The sequence below is a fragment of the Podarcis liolepis genome (genome assembly GCF_965112155.1).
Source record: "Podarcis liolepis genome assembly, chromosome: 7".
NCBI lineage: Eukaryota > Metazoa > Chordata > Lepidosauria > Squamata > Lacertidae > Podarcis > Podarcis liolepis.
This window is the reverse complement of record NC_139561.1, coordinates 12404582-12426984: the sequence shown is the minus strand read 5'-3', so window position 1 is coordinate 12426984 and position 22403 is coordinate 12404582. Positions and strand designations below refer to the sequence as shown.

Below are 22403 nucleotides of genomic sequence, written 5' to 3'. Positions count from 1 at the left end.
GGTGCCCCGGACATGCACAGACATGATTTCCGGTGTCTGGGCATGCGCAGAAACAATTTCTGGAGCCGCGGAAGAGAGTCCCCATGCCGTGCTGCACTGGTCTAGCGCAGCATGCAGGGACTCACCGAGCAGGCAGCTCGGTTCGGGGGCCGGTTAAACGGCCTCCATGGGCTGCTTCTGGCCCATGGGCCTTAGCTTGCCGACCCCTGGCTCAGAATTATCCAGTCCAGCCTCCTATTCAGACAGTGACCAACCAGATGCCCATTATCAGAAACCAGCAGTCAGGATTCAAACACAAGACCGAACTCTGCCATCCTGTGGTTTCCAGCAAGTGAGATTCAGAAGCCATTATGGCGAAGAGCATCATATTTCAGGTAGAGGAAATTCCCAGACCTACCAGAAGAAGTTGCCAGTTGGGGATTTTTATTTTATTTTTTCATTTCATTTTTTTAAATATACTTTTCAAGTTTATACATTTCACTAATTTTGCAATCAATTTAACATTTCAAAACCTGACTACCTCCCCACTCTTTCTGCGGTTCCTTCAATTTATTTTTAATTATCTTCCGCATCTCCACATTAACTTAATTTGCTCATTTATCCATCTACTTTAAATGTATACTCTTCTGAAAAGCTGCAGGTTATTACAATAATCCTGCCAATGTTCTTTTCTTTTCTTTCTTTCTTTTAAAAGTTTTTATTTCATTTTAATACACCACATACAAAAAGAAAATAAGATACACAAATATCCATCACCTCCTAACAACTAAAAAAAGAAGAAAATAAAAATAAAAACAACAACAACAACAACATCAACATCAATACATTAAATATTACTCACAATACATTTAACATAAAAATGACTTTTTCTTATATAGCTGACTTCCCATCTACTCCTTACTTCTATTTTTCATCCGTTATTCACTGCCATTATTATAGCATATTTTGGCTTTAATGTTATTTATTCTATCCTAGGTTTTCCGTCAGATTTAAAACTCCTACCAAAGTTACTCAAATGCCACTACAGACTTCAAACTGCCATTGCTGTTTTTCAAATACATTTTAAAGACTTCCCATTTTGTGGTAAATACTTCCTGCCAATGTTCTTATCTGTTTCCAGCTTGTTTGTTAAATCAACCATTTCCGTTCTTTTATAAAAAGATTTGTTATCTAAATTTCTTATTTTCCCAGTGAGTTTCACCAGAAAGAAACAAAGAGAGAGAGAGAGAAAGAGATAACACACTTTAAAAAAAAAATTTTAGCCCTCAAGATTCGGAATGAAGTTCAGAGTTAAACAGGGAGCTGCCTGGCGCTGAGCTGCCCTTAGTCCATTGAGCTCAGTTCTCAGTGGAAGCAACAGCTGCCCTGGGTTTCAAGACTTGGGTTTTCCTGCCCTCGCAGCTCCCCCTCTATTCCCACTCACCGCAGGAGCAAGCGCAGGTGTTCCTGATCTCCAATCACGTCGTACTTGAGGGAGAAGACGAGGTGCCCCAACGCCGTGTCCACAGAGTAGTAGTTAAAGTGCTCCTGGGTTGGCGGTGGGGAGGAAAAAGGTGAATATAAGAATGGAGGAAAAAACTCCCAGCTCCGTGGTGCCTCAGGGTTCCGTCCTCTCCCCCATGCTTTTTAACATCTATATGAAGCTGCCGGGAGAGATCATCAGGGGGTTTGGTCTGGGTGTTCATCAGTATGCAGATGATACCCAGCTCTACCTCTCTTTTAAATCGGAACCAGTGAAGGCGGTGAAGGTCCTGTGTGAGTGCCTGGAGGTGGTTGGAGGTTGGATGGTGGCTAACAGATTGAGGTTGAATCCTGACAAGACAGAAGTACTGTTTTGGGGTGACAGGGGGCGGGCAGGTGGGGGGGACTCCCTGGTCCTGAATGGGGTAACTGTGCCCCTGAAGGACCAGGTGCACAGCCTGGGAGTCATTTTGGACTCACAGCTATCCATGGAGGCAAGTTAATTCTGTGTCCAGGGCAGCTGTCTACCAGCTCCATCTGGTACACAGGATGAGACCCTACCTGCCCGCACACTGTCTCGCCAGAGTGGTGCATGCTCTAGTTATCTCCTGCATGGACTACTGCAATGCACTCTATGTGGGGCTACCTTTGAAGGTGAGCCGGAAACTGCAATTAATCCAGAATGCAGCAGCTAGACTGGTGACTGGGAGTGGCCACTGGGACCATATAACACTAGTCCTGAGAGATCTGCATTGGCTCCCAGTACATTTCCGAGCATAATTCAAAGTGTTGGTGCTGACCTTTAAAGCCCTAAACGGCCTCGGTCCTGTATGCCTGAAGGAGCGTCTCCACCCCCATCGTTCTGCCCAGACACTGAGGTCCAGCACTGAGGGCCTTCTGGCGGTTCCCTCATTGCGAGAAGTGATGTTACAGGGAACCAGACAGAGGGCCTTCTCGGTAGTGGTGCCCGCCCTGTGGAACGCCCTCCTTTCATATGTGAAGGAAATAAGCAGCTATCTTCTCTTTAAAAGACATCTGAAGGCAGCCCTGTTTAGGGAAGTTTTTAATGTTTAATGCTGTATTGTTTTTAACACTTGATTAGAAGCCGCCCAGAGTGGCTGGGGAAACTCAGCCCGATGGGCGGGGTATAAATAATAAATTATTATTATTATTTATTATTATTATTATTATTATTATTATTAGCCAACCAGATGCTCTCTGGGAAAGCCGACAAAGCAGGAAGCCTCCCCTTGCTGTCTTTCCCCTTAGCAGCTGGTAGACTGCTCCTGAACTCGGAGGCTCCATGTGAGAGAGGCAAATTTTTCTCCCTTAAATCTGTCCGCCCAGGAGTTGGCGCCTGTCCTGCGGCTCCGAGTTTCACAGTTCAAAACCAGCACAAAAAGAGGAGATCCTCTTTTGGTCTCGCCAGCATCTTCCAGCTTTCAGTTAATGGGGCCACAGGGTCCTGGTGGTTTGGGAGGGGGAGAACAGCTCCCACTTTCTTTACCCCACGTGGAACGAGAACAATCGCCGCAATTAAAATGCAATATGAAAAGCAGCTTAAAAACACACACACGTTGCGGTTTTAGCAGCAATGTTATAAAGGTGTATGTAAAAATGGATTGTTAACAAGTGAGAACCTAAAGCTGTAATATATTAAGTTAAAGGATTAAGATAAAAACAAAGAGGGAAAGGAATTGCTGAATTAATTAACTGAACTGGAATACAAAAAAGGGAGGCGTGAGGAGGTCAGGGAAACAAGTAAATGAAATGTAAGGCAAGGAAAGATTGATTTGTTTTTTAAGTCTTTTTTATTTTTTCTGTATTCTGTATTTTGTATTTTGTATTTTTTCTATTTTTCTTTTTCTTATATATGTAACTTTTTTGTGTATTTTTTTGGAAACCTTAATAAATATCATTTAAAAAAAACCAAACACACACGTTGCCATCACAGAAATAAGGTGGCTCCCGAAAATACACATAATGTTATAAACACCCTTTTGTGCCTCCCATCTTTCCCCCTAATCTTACAAGCCCCGAAAGCTGCAAACTTTTCCCCATGGGGGGGGGGGTTCCCCTTGATTGTTTCAGTCGCCCCTTTCAGCAACTTTTCCATCTCTCTGTTACCCTTTATGGAAAAGGCCCCAGCCAGAAATTCAATAAATACTACTACTACTAATAATAATAATAATAATAAAAAAGAACAGCACACAGATTTGTGTAAAGGCAAGCTGGAGGAGGGGTGCAGGGCAGGGAGGAATTATATGTTTTTTGTGAGAGGAAAAGAGAGCGCCATAGAACTGTAAAGTTGGAAGGGATCCCCAAAGCTCATCTAGTCTGACCCTCTGCAACGCAGCAACCACAACTAAAGCATTCCTGAAAGGTGGCCCCCCAACCTCTGCTTAAAATCCTCCAAGCAAGGTTTCCATGTTGTTATTACTCGACTCTTTCTCTCAGTATTCTATTATCGTTTCTGAAATATACTCGGGAGTCGAGAGTGGATTTCATGCTCTTTATTCAGCTCATAGTGGTGAGGAGGAATGGAAGTTCCCCCAGAATGTCTGCTTTATATACATTATTTACACAATGGGCCCCACGTGATTGGCTAATTCCGGGATTCTCCTGTAGGCCAATCAGGTTGCGGATTCCCTTCCACCTGGAGCTGGATTGGGTGGCTCCTGTGGACCAATCAAACTGCTGCATCCTGGATCCTACTGTTCTAGGACCAATCAGATGGCTGCCTTTTGGATCCTGTTCCACTCAGTACATAACAGCTTCTCTTAATATTTTCTCTCACTTTATTTGGGTAAGAACTGCATGCAAATTAAGGTGCTGAAGAGAAGGAACAGGTCCCTGTATGAGAGACAGGTAAGCGGAAATCTCTCAGGGTGAAAAGAGAGGGGTGCCCCCCCAGGAGAGAACCGGGAGGACACGCCCCTTCCTGTATGGGAGAAAAGTTAAGATATATTTCTGAGAGAGGATCCTGAATTTCCCCTCTCTTCTACCTTTACTTTCTTCTTTTAGTCTCTTCTTTAAATACATATATATATTATTTCTTGTGCAATTAGTTTGTCTTTTGTTGCACTGTGAAAAGTGTTAATAAAACTTTATTTTAAAAAAAACAAGGAAGGAAGGAAGGAAGGAAGGAAGGAAGGAAGGAAGGAAGGAAGGAGAGGAGTTTGGATTTGATATCCTGTTTACCACTACCCGAAGGAGTCTCAAAGGAGCTAACAATCTCCTTTTCCCTTCCTGCCCCACAACAAACACTCTGTGAGGTGAGTGGGGCTGAGAGATTTCAAAGAAGTGTGACTGGCCCAAGGTCACCCAGCAGCTGCATGTGGAGGAGCGGAGACGCGAACCAGGTTCACCAGATTACGAGTCCACCGCTCTTAACCACTACACCACACTGGAAGGAGAGTCCACCACCTCCCAAGGAACCCCCATACCTTCCCTACAAAGCACTGCCTTTATACCCCTTGCCATTTTTCCTGGGTGCACAGCAAACCCGAAAGAGGATTCAGAGACTCCATTAAACCTCCCAAGAACATAAGACGAGCCTGCTGGATCAGGTCAAAGGGGGTGCAACCAAGTCCCACCACGTCCTGTTTTCAAATTGGCCAACCAGTTTCCCCCAAAGGGAATCTGCCAGAGTCCCCTCCCCTTCTGTGGTTTCCAGCTTTCAATGTTTGATGTATTACTGTATTTTAATATTTTGTTGGAAGCCACCCAGAGTGGCTGGGGAAGCCCAGCCAGATGGGTGGGGTATAAATAATAAATTATTATTATTATTAGTAGTAGTAGTAGTAGTAGGAGTAGGAGTAGGAGTAAAGGTAAAGGGACCCCTGACCATTAGGTCCAGTTGTGGCCAACTCTGGGGTTGTGGCGTTCATCTCACTTTATTGGCCGAGGGAGCCGGGTCATGTGGCCAGCATGACTAAGCCGCTTCTGGCGAACCAGAGCAGCTTACGGAAACGCCGCCAGAATGGTACCTATTTATCTACTTCCACTTTGACGTGCTTTCGAACTGCTAGGTTGGCAGAAGCAGGGGCCGTCGCGGGGATTCGAACCACCGACCTTCTGATCGGCAAGTCCTAGGCTCTGTGGTTTAACCCACAGCGCCACCTGCATCCCTCTAGTAGTAATAGTAGTATAATATTTTTATTATATCCAGGAGTATTTACTGCCTCCGACAGTGTGAGCATTTTCTAATCAGCCTTAAACTTTGGGACCTGTGTTTGCTGGTGGAGAGGAGGAAAAGGGGAAATTGGAGCGATAAACGCTCTGCCCTCCCAGGGTGGCACAAAGCTACCCAGGCCGTCCCTGGCACAACACAGAGCCCCACCCTTGGCACACACGGAGCAGTTCCCGCTTGGCGAGGACCACAAAGAGGAAAGAAAAAAGAAGGAAAACAACAGGTTGAAATGCAAATCAGCCTGCTCAGAGGACTTTGGCGATGCCCAGAGGAGGAGGGCAGGGTTCCCACTTGGAGGGCAACCCTCATAAGCTCACCCCCATGTCGCCACGGACCTGCTGGGCCAGGAAGATGACCCCGGCCAGCTTGCCACTGAAAGCCCTCCAAAACAATTTGTTGGCAAACAGAACATGGAAAGGGGACCGGAACTGGAATGGAGAAGGAGGAGGAAGAGGAAGAGGAAGAGGAAGAGGACCCTCACCTCTGATGTGATCAACTTTTGGTCCTCCAGGTGTACGGCTAACAGGGGTGATGGGGGCTGGAGTCTGGTACCATCTGAGGGTCACAGGTTGCCCATCTGAGCATTAGGAGAAGGCAGAGTGCCGAGGAAGGCAGCCAGGGCAGTGAAGGTGTGTGATGGTCTATTTCGAGGCTGGGGAAGCTGTGGCCCTCCAGACATACTCCCATCGGCCTGGGGAAGGCCAGGCAGTGGTCAGGGATGATGGGAATTGTAGTCCGGCAACACCCAGAGGAGCAAAGCTTCCCCACACCTGCCTTAGCTGAAGGTTCCAGATGCCAAGCTGAGGTGTCCCCCTCCTGCCTCCCCAAAAAACAACCCAGCTAGTTTTGGCCCCCAAGTGGGACTCTGCATCTAATCTCCCTGCTTGACTTTGGTCAATTTATGGAAACGTTTATGTATTGCATTAACTTATTCATTTGGTGGTAAAGATTCCCCGCCTTGACGCTTATCAGTCGCCTGGCTGTCAGATTGTTCATGCAGAGGTTATCAAAGAATTTATTTTATTCTGCTACTGGCTATCTTTCCTTGATATGAATTTTTTGCTTGGATTGTTTGTTTTTCCCACAGATTAACCGATTGCTATGCGCGCCTAATGCTGCCTGCTTTGGGGACAGACACCAAGGGGCCACAGACCACTTGGAAATCGTGAAGGGCTTTGACGTAAAAATTCGGCTGCCTGTCATAGCAACTGTAACCCGTTGAGCCAAATGTTGTAGGATTTCCATTTGCGCTTTTAATGGCCCCTTTGATTTCTTATATATTGCATTTAACATTTTGAATTCCAGAATTTAAGTTGCAACGCAATAAAATAAACTAAAACTAAAAGCAGCAATAAAAATATGATTAAAAATCAATATAATTTAATGCAAAGGATGCGCCGTCTCCTTGTCTTTGGACACAAATCCACAAACACGCTGAGGACCACCTGACTGAAGCTTGCAAGCCGGAATCAATCTTTCAGTAAAGGTAAAGGGACCCCTGACCATTAGGTCCAGTCATGGCTGACTCTGGGGTTGTGGCGCTCATCTCGCTTTACTGGCCGAGGGAGCCGGCGTACAGCTTCTGGGTCATGTGGCCAGCATGACTAAGCCACTTCTGGTGAACCAGAGCAGCGCACAGAAACACCATTTACCTTCCCACCGGAGCGGTACCTATTTATCTACTTGCACTTTGACGTGCTTTCGAACTGCTAGGTTGGCAGGAGCAGGGACCGAGCAATGGGAGCTCACCCCGTCGCGGGGATTCGAACCGCCAACCTTCTGATCGGCAAGTCCTAGGCTCTGTGGTTTCACCCACAGCGCCACCCACGTCCCAATCTTTCAGTACGACAGCGCAAAAACTTTGGAACTCCCTGCCTGGTGACACCAGGAAGCCGCCTTCGCTGTGCTCTTTTTGACATCTGCTAAAAACCTTTTAGTTTAGGCAAAGCCTGTCCAGCCACGTAGAATGTTGATGTGTGTTTTAATTTGTTCTTAATATACTGCTGATTTTAATTTTTGAAAAAGTTTTAAATCTTTTTTTAATTGTTCTTCCTGAAAATGTTAATGTTTTAATTTCTTTGTAAACTGCTTTGAATTATTATTTTACAATCAAATGGTATTTAGGGCCCCCTTGGTTTTATAATTGCAAGTTGCTTTGAATTGTTTTTCATATTGTATTAAACCCGCCCTGGGACCTTAGGGTGAATTGTGGCTACAATTCCTAGCATCTTTAACAATATGATTTCCAAGCACAATTCAAAGTGTTGGCGTTGATTTTGAAAGCCCTAAACAGCCTCAGCCCAGTATACCTGAAGGAGCATCTCCACCTCCATCGTTCTGCCCGGACACTGAGGTCCAGCTCCGAGGGCCTTCTCGTGGTTCCCTCCCTGCGAGAAGTGAGGTTGCAGGAAACCGGGCAGAGGGCCTTCTCGGTAGTGGCACCTGCCCTGTGGAACGCCCTCCCATCAGATGTCAAGGAAATAAACAACTATCTGACTTTTAGAAGACATCTGAAGGCAGCCCTGTTTAGGGAAGTTTTTAACGTTTGATGTTCTGCTGTGCTTTTAATGTTCTGTTGGAAGCCGCCCAGAGTGGCTGGGGAGGCCAGGCCAGATGGGGGGGGGATAAGTTGTTGTTGTTGTTGTTATTGTTGTTGTTATTTGGTGGGCAGGGAGTGGGGAGTCACATGCTTTAAATGCATGGTGTGCAGCTTAGAACGGAATGGAAACTGGCCAATCGGAACTGCTCAGGCATTTTGTCAAGGAAATTGGGTGGGAACCATAAGGAGTTAGGGAGGGCGTCGTCACCTGGAGAGGTGGCACAGACTTGCCTTGCCCAGGAAGTGCTTCCGGTAGAGCCGGGCTGTGTGGTTGCTCTCCAACTTCACCTTGCAGGTCGGGGACTGGAGTAATTCTGTCTCAGGGATGCTCGACAGCTCGTGGTTGGTGCCTTCGATCCAGTAGCCCCCAAACTGGGGCAGCAAGATGAGGGGGAAGGGGCCCTCTCGGCCCAGAACCTGGAAGAGGGGTGAGAGAAGATTGAGGTGCCTGTAGATAACCAGGAATGGTCTGTTGGGGGTTTGCCTCTCAAGTGCCTCTTTATTTAATTTAATTTTTAAAAATTACTTTTCTGTGCCACCCTTCATCTGAGGATCACAGGGCCGTTTGCAACACAACTCCCTGGAGAAAGCATTCCGCAAATGGGAGCCACCACTGAAAAGGCCCCGTTCTTGTGTTTCCACCCTCTGGCTCCGAGAAGGGCCTCAGATGATGATTGCAGGGTCTGGGTTGCTTCATATGGAGAGAGGCATTGCAGTGCAGAGCCATTCAAAGCAGTTTGAATTGGGACCAGAAGCTAATTGGCAGCTAGTGCAGTTGCCCAGGATTAGACTTATACTGTCAAACTGTCTTGCCCTGGTGAGCCAAATGGCCGCTGATTTCTGGACCAGCTGAAGTTTCTGGTGTTCAGAGGCAGCCTCATGTCTAACACCTTGCAGTAATCTAACCTAGAAAGTCCTGTCCAGATAGGGGCACAGCTGGGCCTCCAGCCGAAGCTGATGGAAGAGTTCCTTGACCACCTCCTCTCGCAAAGAGGCATTAATCACTTCATCCAACACAACAGGACTAGACTATGCTCTGGACACCCCATGAGATTCATCTGCTGCAACAAGATCCCAAGTCAAGATCCCAAGTGGACGCAAGTGATTTTATCCTCAAAATGCTTTGCAGACAAGTCACAGCGAGCTACCGTTGATTCAGACCAAAGCCCCACTTACTGGGCAGCATCCGGCACCAGTATGACTCAGAGTAGACTCAAGGGCCATCACTAATGTAGGGACGTTCCTTCAAAATCTACTCCGAGCCAAACTGAGCTGGGTAGAACACATCTCTCTCCAGAAGCGGCCAACTCCAACTCGATGCTTCCGGGTACGAAGGAGACAGCTCCTTACCTATTTCTGTTTGCTTCCAGCAATCGCCCTTCCAGAGGTAGACTGCTCCTGCCTGTGGAAAAGCCACCTCAGCCCACAGAAGACAAACCTCACCCTCTCCCTGTGACACGGCCTGCTCCTTACCTCGTGGACGCTGGGATAAGGGATGTAGTCCTCTTCAGTCTGCAAAACACAAAGTAGAGTCGGGTTAACCAACTTGTGGGAAAGGAGAAACAGGGCGGGCGCGTCTGTGTAAAAATTCACCGAAACGGCTCCTTGCACAATTTGAAGGAAGCCTCAAAGGCTGCTAGCCACATGGATGGGTGCTGGGCACCTTGACTTGTGCCACATGGGTTTGCCGCAAGGATCTGGAGGTGAAATGAGGCAGAATGAGGTACCAGCTGTGCTCTACCTAGAGTAAAAGTCACAGGCCATGTGTGTGTGTGTACGTGTGGGTTGCAGGGGTGGGGAGAACAGGATACCATTACATAAGCAGCTGCCTTAATGCCAAGACAGAACCTTGGGTCCATCTAGCTCAGCAATGCCAACACTGGCCGGCAGCATCTCTCCCCACAAAGTAAGATTCTAGTCCTCATGTTTCTGATTTAAACAAGAAAGTACCTTATGACCACTAGGCCATCTGGCTACCAGTGTTGCCTACCTTGACTGGCAGCAGCACTCCAGGATTTCAGGCAGCCCTACCTGAAGATGTTGCCAGTGGGGGACCTTGTGCAGTGCAGGCTCTAAGCCTGAAGGTGATACAACCCCAGCCCTACTCCTTGGAAGTATCCGAGGCAAGACAGATCTCTCTGGGGCACCAGGTGACAGCCCCACACAGCGGCTTGCAAACATTGCTGCATTTCCTGGCTGGAGGGACCTCCCAGAGTTGAGCAGGGGAAGGGGACAGAGGGCTCTCTGCCAGCTGTGCAGAGCTTGGCACAGGTTGGAGCCCCCAAAACCCAAGCGGAAAGGAAGGCTGGCGTATTAAAGGATACCCACTGCAGAAACGCCCACCCATTCCAGGCTGCAAGGCCCCATTTCCCAGCAGATGGGGAGCAGCGCTCAGGAAGGGCCAGGTTGCGTGGGGCTGCCCTCTTCTCCCCAATGCCCAACGGGTACCCAAGAGGAGGAGGAAAGGAGGGACATACCTTCAGCGGAGGAGGGAAGGAGCATCTCTGTTCATCCATCCTGCTGCCCTGCAAGAGACATGGATGGGCCAGAGTCAACACCTGGCCATGGTCACCCCCCGGGATGCAAGCCAAGAGCACCTTTGCTTTGGAGAACAGACGGGGGGGCAGGGAGGACGGCGACGACACATCCTGCTTGGCACAAGGACAGGCAAGGCGGAACGGGACAATGATGTTTGCAGGACAAAGGAGTATGTTGACAGAGAGGCGGCTCTGAAACGAGCCCTCTGAGAGGACGCTTCTGTAGGTGGAATTAAAGCCGCGTGTCCATTTCCCTGCTTTTAAAAACAGCCAGGTCTGTGGCGTTCGGGGGGTCAGGTCAAAGCTCCTCCACATTTCAGGCCCGGAAGTGACATTAAGGATCGCCTCTCTCTCTCAGTTGAGGCAGCCCCTCTCTGAAAATCCCCTCTGAGCATACACAGAGCGTGGATCCCCCAATGCCTCAGCGACAGTTTCCAGGAAGCTGCGATTTCAAGGCGGCCAGGAATCCTCCAACACCACCTTTTCCTGTGGATTAAATCCCTGAAAAGGTGGCGGGCGGAGGGGTGGAGGCAGAGAAACGAGAGGTCTGTTCCCTTTGCAACTGTAGATTCTCTCTCACACACATGCACAGATCCAGGGTCCTTTCTTCTGTTTACTGAGCAATACCAAAGTCGTCTCCCATCCGGCCCCCCACCCTGTCCTGCCCCACAACCAGCCAGGCTCCTGTGAGTCATTGGTGCTTTGTTGTGAAAGAATTTCCCAGGGCAGCTTATGTAAGAAGAGCCTCCTGGATCAGGCGGAAGGGTGCGGCTCCTCTGGTTGAGCATCCTAATCCCACAGCAGCCAACCTGGTGCATATTATGGGAATCCTGTAAGCAGGATCTGAGCATCACAGCACCCTTCCTTCTGTGGTTTCCAGCAAGGAGGCAGAGCATAGCCGTCAAGGCTAGTGAATCGGTCTAATTCTCCTTTTTAAAGCCATCCAGGTTGGCAGCCATCACTCCTGTGGCAGGGAGTTCCACAGTTTAACGATGCACTGCAGAAAGGAGGACTTTCATCTGTCTTGAATCTTCTATCATTCATCTTCCACAGAAGCCACTTTTTTGTCTATCCACCGTCTTCGTGCAATGACTAATTGTATAAATTTGCATCACGTCGCACAAAGAGATGCATTTTTTCCACACGCACCTATGCGCACGCCCCTCCGGTGGAACGGACTCTCTCGGGAGGCAGTAAGCTCTCCTTCCTTGGAGGTTTTTAATAATAAATAATAATAAATTTTTATTTATACCCCGCCCTTCCCGGTTCTGAAAACCGGGCTCAGGGCAGCTAACAACAAATTTAAAACACTTAATTGATGCAACAAAAACAGCATAAAAAACAGTATAAAACAGGAATAACAATAAATTCAGAATTCAAAAATCAATTTAGGGGGAAATCCAGCCAATAAACATTAGATGATCACCAGGGCTAGCTGGCTAAATTAGTCCTATTTGGGCCAGCGGGGAGACCAGCTGTGGGATCCCAGAGTGGGTAATCTTCATAAAAAGTGGAGTGGGACGGAAGGAAGGGGAATAAAATATCAGGCTAAGTTCAAATTGAAAACCAGGTGGAATAGCTTTGTCTTACAGGCCCTGCAGAGGTTGGGTGGCCATCTATCAGGGATTCTTGAGCTGCGATTCCTGCACTGCATGGGGTTGGACTAGATGACCGCTAGGGGACCCTTCTGACTCTACAAGTGCATAGTCCTGACCATGTCCTGCGCTGTCTGCTGAGGGTTGCAATCCAAAACAGACACACACACAAACCCCGCCAAATTGGGGAAGGCCATTCTTGAAAGCTGCCTCTCCCTGCCCTGCCTTCCTTGCTTCCAGCCCAAAGATCTCCCTGTCCTAAAAGCACCTTTATCCCCTGGGGCAGGAAGGAGACCCTGTCCTGCCCACATTCCCCCTAGGCTGCCCCGAGTGTCTGGTCACCCTCCGGTCTACCTCTGTCAGACCCGGGTGCAAGTCCAGGCAGGTCTTGCCAGGTAAATTTGACTCACCTGCATCTTCTCAATCATTTCAAACAGCTCTGTGTTCTGCAAGAGATTGGGGAGAAAGCAAGTAGTGGGTGATGGTTGGCTGCATGGGAGGGGTCAGAAATAGTCACCCCCCCAAAAAAAAACCCTGTTCCCCCCCAAAAAAGAGGCTTTAAACACAGCCTGAGAGTTGGCAAGATCCACTTTTAAACAGGCACTTGAAAACGATGCAAGAATCAGGGGTTCTCAAAAGACTGCGGGCAATTTCCCACAACAAGCCTCCGAGGTAGGTTAGGCTGAGAGGGGCAGTGGCTGGCCCCCAAGGTCACCCAGGAAAAAATTAAAGTGGTGGGGTGTGCGTCTGAGCATCACTGGGGGTCAGAGGCTTAGTGGATCTGGGCCCAGTCAACGTCCGCCAACCAGAAAAACACCCCAAGGGTTCAGACCATCCCCTAACACCAACCCTGGCAAGGATGGTGGTTAACGGTCCTTCACAACAACCCTACGGGGTAGCCTGGCCTTCTCCCCATTCCACAGAGGTGGCCCCGAGTCTGAGAGAGGGTCTATGTAGCAAATCCACAACAGCAGCAGGGATAGGGTTCAAGAGAAGAGCCGTATCTCCTTCACCCCTCCCCGGCTGTCAAATCTGCAGGGTCCTGGGCATACCCCGTGCCCACAAACATGGCTGCTTCACCAGGACCCAGGAGAAGATCAGTGTCGCCCCCCCGCCCCCCCCTTTGCACAAAGCAGCAGCAGGTGAGAGAGCCCAGAAGCGCAGCACACAAAGGGTTAACAGGCTCTCTCCTCGCAAGGCTGGCTTAATGACTTTTCTTGGAAGGAGGTCAGCGCTTGGGAGGGGAGAAAGAGAGAGGGACCCGGCAAGTCAACGCTGCTTTCTGAATTTGCAAAGAAAAAACCCAACTCCGCCTGCCCTGGATCTGGCTACTCAGAGTAGACCCGCTGAAATCAACGGCCCTACACATCCACTTGAATGAGTGAAAACAGGCTCACCTAGTCTAGCATTCTCGCCAAATACCCCTAAGAACCTAGGAATCTCGATAGACTGCTTATGGACCTGGAAGTTCCATGGAAATGCAAAAAGAGCCGGATCACGCCCAGCACCCTGCCCTCACTGCGGCCACGCAGTGGGAAACCCTGTGGGTCTACTCTAAGTAGGACTAACACCAGATAGAGCCCCTTGCTCGCTCTACCACCACCAAACTCCTGTACGTTTCCTGCCTCCCCCCACCAACTCCCCCACTCACCTTTATGGCCTGCTCTCTTTGCTCCCCTAAGTCAAGGGTCATCAGGAGCAGGGACCCCCCAGACCCCACCCCCCCAGAGGCTGTGGCAACCACCACCCCCTAAAGCCAAGAGACAGCCCCCCAAAGAGGGGTTAACTCACGCTCCAGCCATCCTCTACGGATTCCCTCCTCCGAGGAGGGGGCAGCCCGGGGGTCCCCGGGAGGGCTTGCCACTCGGCCATCAGCCTTACTCCTCCTTCTCCTGCTGCTGTTTCGTGGGTCTCGGGTTCAGATCCTGCCCACACCCGGCCCGGGGCGCTGGAGGCTCTGTGCCTCTGCCTCGGGATGGGCAGCTTCCATGGCGAAAGCTCCCTTCCGCCTCCTTGCTCGCAGGAGCCCGGCGGGGAGAGGAGGGAAGCCAGGTCTGCAAGCTTTCCAGGGGCTCTCCCCTGCCCGCCTGGCGGATCTGCTGGGATCTGCTGCGCTGTGTGTACTCTTTGGGCGTGGAGCCAGGTGCTGCCGGAGGAGAGGCAGCCGGATGCAACCCTTCCCGGGTGTGTGTGTGCGCGCGCGCGCGCGTGTGTGATGGGGGGAGGGAGGCAGGGAGGGAGGCTGGCTGGCTGGGGCCTGGACCACTGGGGTCGCCATGGCAACTGGCCTACACTTGAGGGGGATGAATGGGAGGAGAGAGGGAGTCTGGAAGGTGGAGGGGAGGCGCGTGCTGCTAGGATTCCCCTCACCTCCAAACAGGAAAAAAGAGCTTCTCTCTCCAGGACTCACATCTGGAGAAGGCAAAGTTTCACAGCAGCGAAGAAGAGGATGGAGGAGGAGAAGGAAGGGAGGAGCATCTCCCATCATTTCTCAAAATTTATCATTTGGCATTAAGAAATTGTTTTATTTAAATGCTCATAGTTTGCGGGTCTTTTGCTCCATTCAGAAGTATGATGATGACGACGATGATATTTATATTTATTTGCTTTTTCAAATCAAAGTTTTACAGTCACATATCCAACATACAGTATAAAAACAAGATTCCAAGGTATCTCCTGGATTTCCCTCCTCCCCTTTGTGGGTCCTATTATTAAGTCCTTTCCTCCTGCATCTTTTATAATAATCCAAACCTTTTACCTCTCCATTATATCCAGAATTCACCATTAACCTACAAGTGTTATTCCAATGCTACTAACGATTTTTACTGTTTGCAGTCACTTTTAAGATAAATCATAAATTCCTCCCATTCCTTATTAAAATTTCAGTCTTCCTGATTTCTGATTCTTCCAGTCATTTTAGCCATTTCGGCATAATCCATCAACTTAATCTGGTAGGGACTTTATCTTTGTTCCATTAAGATAAACTCAACAGTGTAAATAAGTTTTGATGGATGCAATAATGGATAACCGATTGGTCGGGACTTTATTTTCTTTCCATGCTTATAAGCTGCAAATGCATAATTCTGTGTGTTTATTTGTTGTTGTTTTGTGTGTGTGTGCATAAACACACACAAATATATAAAACAAGGCAATGCTTGGCATAAAGGCGTAAAATTACAATAAGGTTGGACCAGATAATCCATTGGGTTCCCTTTCCAGCTCTACAACTGTGTTTTAAGGAAAGGCTGCTGTGTTCTTATTGTGATTTTTGAATAAGTCTGATATATGTTTTTGTGCTTTGATTTTATTAGGGTTGGATTGCTTTCTAATGCGTGTCTTTCCCCCATGTTTTAAGCCGTTTCTGTTTTATCGGTAATAATGGTGCAATTCTATGATTCTTCAAGGTAAAGACTTTCATTCTCTCTTAAGGAATCCAAGATCTCTCAGATACCCAGGACACACACACACACACACACACACACACACACACAGCCTCCAGCCATAACTCTGTGAAAGCAGAACCGAGGAAATAATAATAATCCTCTCCTTCTCTCCCCCTCCCCTCGCCCCCAACCACCTCGTCTGTATTTGCAATTAAGGCCATCAAAGCAAGTTAATTAGAGAGAATTAAGCGTGCTCTTTTAACCAGTTAATTAATCCTTTAATTGATATGGGGAAAGTGAGGACAGCAGATCCTCAATAGACTCTGAGGTCCTTGAGGCAGGGGGTGGAGGTCTCATGAGGATAGCCCAAGATCACCCCCCCCTCTCTCTCATTTCCCCCCCTCTTCTCAGAGTGGAGTTGATTCTCTCACACACCAAGGCCAGAATCTCTTTCAAATTTCGGGACTCTTAAGCCCGGCACAAACGGAGCCATGATGGGCATGGCCCTCTGAGCATGCGCCAAGTGCCTCCCTCAGCAAAGCCGCCCTCCAGAGACAAACTTAGGAAGATGTTTTGTGCAAAGTCGGATCCTCCAGTGCAATATTGTCTTAAATACTAGGAGTCTTCCACCTTTCCTTGAGCCCAAACAAACATGCATTTGAGGACCCAGTTCTTAAATCTTCTGTTTCACAGAGATGTCGGTGTTGTGCCAGTGCTGATTTGGCCAATGCCCAGTGGCAGGTCTTGCCTTGTACCAGCAATGGCTCTCCAGGGATTCAGGCAGGAGATGCTGCCAGCGGGAACTGAACCTGGGGCCTTCCTTCTGCAGGCCCAGCAGGGACTCCAGCATGCAGCTGAGGTCCTTCCCTTAAAAAATGAATCAAGATCCCGTCCTCACAGTTCTGAAGGGCTGGCTTAAACCGGAAGCTGCCTTAGACTGAGACAGGAGATTGGTCCGTCTAGCTCAGTGCTGCCTACACGGACCGGCAGCAAAGGCTCTCCAAGATTTCAAGTTGGGGAGTCTCTCATGAGCCTGGGGCCTTCTGCATGCCAAGCAGCTGCTCTGAGCTCCCCCAGCTTGGAACAAAGGCAAGCTGGGTTCTAAGGAAACACAGATTCAAATCCTGCGGAAGGTGTACGGAGTGTTAAGGGAACATGCCAAGTGAGGGGCAGGTGGGGCTCATCCACTGGAGAAGGTAGCCCATCTAAGAGAAGGAAAACTCTGACCTTAAACCTCCACTAAGCCCAGAGATGGAAAGATGACAAAGTCCTGACCAGAGAAGAATGGCAGATCAAGTTGATGGATTATGCCGAAACAGCAAAAATGACCTGAAGAATCAGGAATCGGGAAGACTGAAATTTTAATAAAGAATGGGGGAAATTTATAATTTACCTAAAAAAAACATTGTAAACAGTCAAAATCGTTAGCAGGATTGGAATGACACTCGTAGTTTAATGGTGAATTTTGGATATACAGTGGTGCCTCGCAAGCCGAAAAGAATCCATTCCGCGAGTCTCTTCGTCTTGCAGTTTTTTCGTCTTGCGAAGCAAGCCCATTAGTGGCTTAGCGGATTAGCACTATTAGCGGCTTAGCGGGCTTAGCGGATCAGCTGATAAGCGGTTTAGCGGCTTAGCGGATCAGCTGATAAGCGGCTTAGCGGCTTGGGAAAAAGGGGGGGGAAGGAAAAAAACCCCGCAGGAACTCGCAAGACATTTTCGTCTTGCGAAGCAAGCCCATAGGAAATTTGTTTTGTGAAGCACCTCCAAAACGGAAAACCCTTTCGTCTAGCGGGTTTTCCGTCTTGCGAGGCATTCGTCTTGCGGGGCACCACTGTAACGGTGATGTAAAAGATTTGGATTATTATGAAAGATGAAGGAAATGATTCATGAAAGGACCCACAAAGGGGAGGAGGCAAGTCCGGGAGATTCTGTGGAATCTTGTTTTTATGTTGTATGTTGCCTGTTTGCGATTGTAGCATTTTAATTTGAAAAGCCAAATAAAGAAATCTATAAAAAATAAATAAAAGATAAACCTCTGCTGCCTTACGCAATAAATATCTTTGAGGCAAAAGAAGGCTCAGGAGTAAAACTTGCACAAATCTGGAGCGGGGTCCCTAAGGTGGTTGGATGGTGCCTTGTACGCCTCCTTCCAGCGACTCCTGCTGTTGGGATGGTGCCAAAGATATTGCTCAGGCTTGTGCCCTGGGGAAGTCACTTTGCTAAGGCGGCAGGAGCTGGGGCTGGGATTCCTCCCTGCATTTCTGCTGGTGGTTTTCACGTGAGCCTATCCGCCCCCCCCCTCTCCCAGAGGAGGAAGGTGGAGGGGGGGGGCAGGAGATTCCAGGCAGGCACTTCCTTTGCTGAAGGACTCTGCTCCATTGACATTGGCAGCCGCTCTCGGAGCCCCAAACAAGGAGCCCTTTCACCTCTCTGTGTGCCTCATTTGCATCTCAGAGGCGGGAGGGAGGAAGGGAGAAGAGAAGCAAGCCTTTGCAGAGGCTGCCTCCTGCTCCTCTTCCTTGCAGGGATGGAGCACTCACTGAACAGCACTCTCTCCCCATTTCGAAAAGGAGGGAAACTGAGTCTAAAACAGGGGTAGGCAACCTAAGGCCCGTGGGCCAAATGCGGCCCAATCGCCTTCTAAATGGGGCCTGCGGACAGTCCGGGAATCAGTGTGTTTTACATGAGTTGTTTAGTTGTTTAGTCATGTCCGACTCTTCGTGACCCCATGGACCAGAGCACGCCAGGCACTCCTGTCTTCCCCTGCCTCCCGCAGTTTGGTCAAACTTATGTTAGTAGCTTTGAGAACACTATCCAACCATCTCTGCTTTTGAATTATGGTGCTAGAGGAGACTCTTGAGAGTCCCATGGACTGCAAGAAGATCAAACCTCTCCATTCTGAAGGAAATCAGCCCTGAGTGCTCACTGGAAGGACAGATCCTGAAGCTGAAGCTCCAATACTTTGGCCACCTCATGAGAAGAGAAGACTCCCTGGAAAAGACCCTGATGATGGGAAAGATGGAGGGCACGAGGAGAAGGGGACGACAGAGGACGAGATGGTTGGACAGTGTTCTCGAAGCTACCGGCATGAGTAGAATGTGTTATTTTATTTAAAATGCATCTCATGGGTCGCTCCATGCGCCATGTCCATGCATAACCTCAGAGGACGGGGCTGAAAGGGCAGAGCGGGAGAGGTGGCCTCTTCCATGGTCAGAGCCACTGTTCGGCTGGCCGTGAGCAAGAGGAAGATTCAGGCCACTAGAGCCGCCCTTACACTGACCCCATCTGCTGTGCAGAAGATAAAACAACTGCTTAAAGACAAAGCTGACCATGTAAGTGTTAAAGTTGGTGTCCGTACAAGAGGCTGTAATGGGCTTTCTCATACACTAGAAAACACAAAATCAAAGGGGGACTCTGATGAGGAAGAAGTATGGGATGGTTCTAGGAACTGAAATGGACTATATAGAAGACAAACTGTCCAGTGAATTTGTCTTCAATAACCCAAACATCAAAGGAACGTGTGGTTGTGGAGAAGGCTTTAACATTTAAAACACCAGGACTGTCACTTTTAAGACCACAAAACTGCTTCCTGAGAGGATATAGGATAGCCATCTTCAAATATCTAAAGGGGTGTCAAAGGGAAGATGGATCAAGCTTGTTTTCTCCTGCTCTGGAGGGTAGGACTCGAACCCATGGCTTCTAGACACCTTGATGGAGGAGGTCAGTGATTCTTTTGAGCAGGGCTGGTTGGAGGGTTTCCTGCTCTGGTGGGTAGGACTTGAACCCGTGGCTTCAAGTTACAAGAAAGGAGATCCCGACAAAGCATCAGGAGGAACTTTCTGACAGTCAAGAGTTGTTCGACAGTGGAACAGTCTCCCCCGGGAGGTAATGGACTATCCTTCCTTGGAGATTTTAAAGCAGAGGTCGGACGGCCATCTGCCATGGCTGCTTTAGTTGAGATTCTCGCATTGCAGGGGGTTGGACTAGATGACCCTCGGGGTCCCTTCCAACTCTATGATTCTATGAATTTCCTGCTCTGCACTCCCCATTCACCCTTGCAGGATAAATGTGCCAAGTGCACGGAAGAAAAGATGCTAAGAACATCAGGGGAAACTGCTGGATCAGGCCAATGGCCCACCTGGTCCAGCTTCATGTTTTCATGGGGGCCAAACCCTGCAAATTGCCCAAACCCGCAAGCAGGACCTTGAGGGCAGCAGCAACAGCCGTTCCTTCTGCAGCTCCCAGCGAGTGTTCTTCAGAAGCATCTGTACCTCCCAGTAGCCACTGACAGCCTTACGTGGGTTGGGCAATTCTCTGGGAAGCGGGTGGCGCTGTGGGTGAAACCACAGAGCCTAGGGCTTGCTGATCAGAAGGTTGGCAGTTCGAATCCCCGTGACGGGGTGAGCTCCCGTTGCTCGGTCCCTGCTCCTGCCAACCTAGCAGTTCGAAAGCACGTCAAAGTGCAAGTAGATAAATAGGTACCGCTCCGGTGGGAAGGTAAACGGCGTTCCCGTGTGCTGCTCTGGTTCGCCACAAGTGGCCTGGTCATGCTGGCCACATGACCCGAAAGCTGTACGCCGGCTCCCTCAGCCAGTAAAGTCAGATGAGCACCGCAACCCAGCTTGTTTGCTTCTCCCTCTGGGCGCTGGAGGCAGAAGGACTTGAGAACGGTGACGGTTTCACCAGCGATATACCGCAGAGTGAAGCCGTCATCACGGTCTGCTCCCACATAATGGTCCTTGGCGATATATCGATATATTGCCCAGGCCTAATGGGGAAGGGTTCAGTGGCAGTCAGTCAGTGGACTAGAGGTACTAGGCTGTTCCCCTAAATGTTCCTGGTATATTTGAGTATTAAAATATTAAACCCTGGCGCCACCTTTCCAAAGCCCAGGAAGCTTCTGCTCCCTCGGCCAATAAAGCGAGATGAGCACCGCAACCCCAGAGTCGGTCACGACTGGACCTAATGGTCAGGGGTCCCTTTACCTTTACTGGGTTTGGCAGCCATCCATAGTTCAAGTATGTGCTGTGTGCAGAAACCCCATTCTTTCTCTGTTGCAAACAGTTTCACGGGATGTCCACCAGCTCATCTGCCTCGAACAACAGAGGAGGGACAGTGCCCATCGCTGCCAGGCAGCAAGGCGGCCGAGGGCAAGCAGGAATCCTGTCTCGAATGCCAAGGTGGCCCCTCGCTGGGCCAAGGGCACGGCCTCCTCCTCCTCCTCCGGAGCCCTAATGATTCAGGCTCTCCTCACCCCAGAGACCTGTGGGGGCGCCTCCGTTGCCATGGGGACCACCCACAAGCTGGAGCTATGCATCACACACACGGGCAGGCGGGGGGGGGGGAGTTGTGCATGGAGGACGACTCAAAGCATTGTGAGCCTCAGGAAGCAGCGAGTCCCTCCCCCCACCTGCCTGGTAAGAAGACCCCCAACTTGGGGGGTGAGCAGGAGGTGGTGGGCAGGGAGGAGGAAGGAAGGAAGAGGGCAGAACTGCAGGTCCCAGGCCACAGGGAGGTTAGGCTGGCCTCAACCAGAGCCAGGGCTTTTTCGGCTGTGCCCCCGATCTGGTGGAACGCTCTGTCACAAGAGACCAGGGCCCTGCGGGACTTGACATCTTTCCGCAGGGCCTGCAAGACAGAGCTGTTCCACCAGGCCTTTGGCCAAGGCACAGTCTGACCCCCTCCTTCAGCAATCCTCACAGAACTCTAGCCCAATGGTTGCCATCAATTTGATTTGAGCTGATTTTATAATGAACTGATTGAGGTTGAATCCTGACAAGACAGAAGCACTGTTTTGGGGGGACAGGAGGCGGGCGGGTGTGGTGGATTCCCTGGTCCTGAATGGGGTAACTGTGCCCCTGGAAGGACCAGGTGTGCAGCCTGGGAGTCATCTTGGACCCACAGCTGTCCATGGAGGCACAGGTTAATTCTGTGTCCAGGGCAGCTGTCTACCTGGTACGCAGGCTAAGACCCTACCTACCCGCAGACTGTCTCGCCAGAGTGGTGCATGCTCTAGTTATCTCTCGCTTGTACTACTGCAGTGCGCTCTACGTGGGGCTACCTTTGACGGTGACCTGGAAACTGCAATTAATCCAGAACGCGGCAGCTGGACTGGTGACTGGGAGCGGCTGCCGGGACCACATAACACCCGTCCTGAGAGATCTGCATTGGCTCCCAGTATGTTTCCAAGCACAATTCAAAGTGTTGGTGCTGACCTTTAAAGCCCTAAACGGCCTCGGTCCTGTATACCTGAAGGAGCGTCTCCACCCCCATCGTTCAGCCCGGACATTGAGGTCCAGCGCCGAGGGCCTTCTGGAGGTTCCCTCATTGAGAGAAGTGAGGTTACAGGGAACCTGACATAGGGCCTTCTCGGTAGTGGCACCCGCCCTGTGGAACACCCTGTTTAGGGAAGTTTCTAATATTTAATGCTGTAGTGTTTTTAACACTTGATTGGGAGCCACCCAGAGTGGCTGGGGAAACTCAGCCAGATGGGCGGGGTATAAGTAAATAATAATAATAATAATAATAATAATAATAATAATAATAATAATAATAATAATAATAATGCTGTATTATATTACTGTTGTTAGCCGCTCTGAGCCCGGCTTTGGCTGGGGAGGGTGGGATATAAATACA

General features: G+C 49.4%; 1 protein-coding gene and 1 pseudogene across 10 annotated transcripts in view; one reads left to right on the top strand and one right to left on the bottom strand.

Annotated features, from left to right (window-relative positions):
* Positions 1 to 22403, bottom strand: part of RAP1GAP (RAP1 GTPase activating protein) — a 108204-nt gene that overhangs the window by 33317 nt on the left and 52484 nt on the right. For 6 of the 9 annotated variants that reach the window (XR_014528752.1, XM_083514660.1, XM_083514659.1 and 3 more), the window contains exons 4-8: positions 12795 to 12830; positions 10730 to 10777; positions 9726 to 9764; positions 8484 to 8669; positions 1424 to 1527 (exon numbers count right to left, since the gene is read on the bottom strand). Coding sequence is in view for 7 of the 9 variants with exons in the window: in XM_083514655.1 (XP_083370781.1) it covers positions 1424 to 1527; positions 8484 to 8669; positions 9726 to 9764; positions 10730 to 10777; positions 12795 to 12830 (413 nt within the window). In the remaining 2 variants the exon portion in view is untranslated. Of the gene's footprint in view, positions 1 to 1423; positions 1528 to 8483; positions 8670 to 9725; positions 9765 to 10729; positions 10778 to 12794; positions 12831 to 14175; positions 14639 to 22403 lie in introns of those variants that run through there. The other 3 variants (XR_014528753.1, XM_083514657.1, XM_083514658.1) reach the window with 1 other exon arrangement.
* LOC310712098 (iron-sulfur cluster assembly 1 homolog, mitochondrial-like) lies at positions 18927 to 19349 on the top strand (annotated as a pseudogene). Its single transcript has one exon. The product of its transcript is annotated as an iron-sulfur cluster assembly 1 homolog, mitochondrial-like (transcript).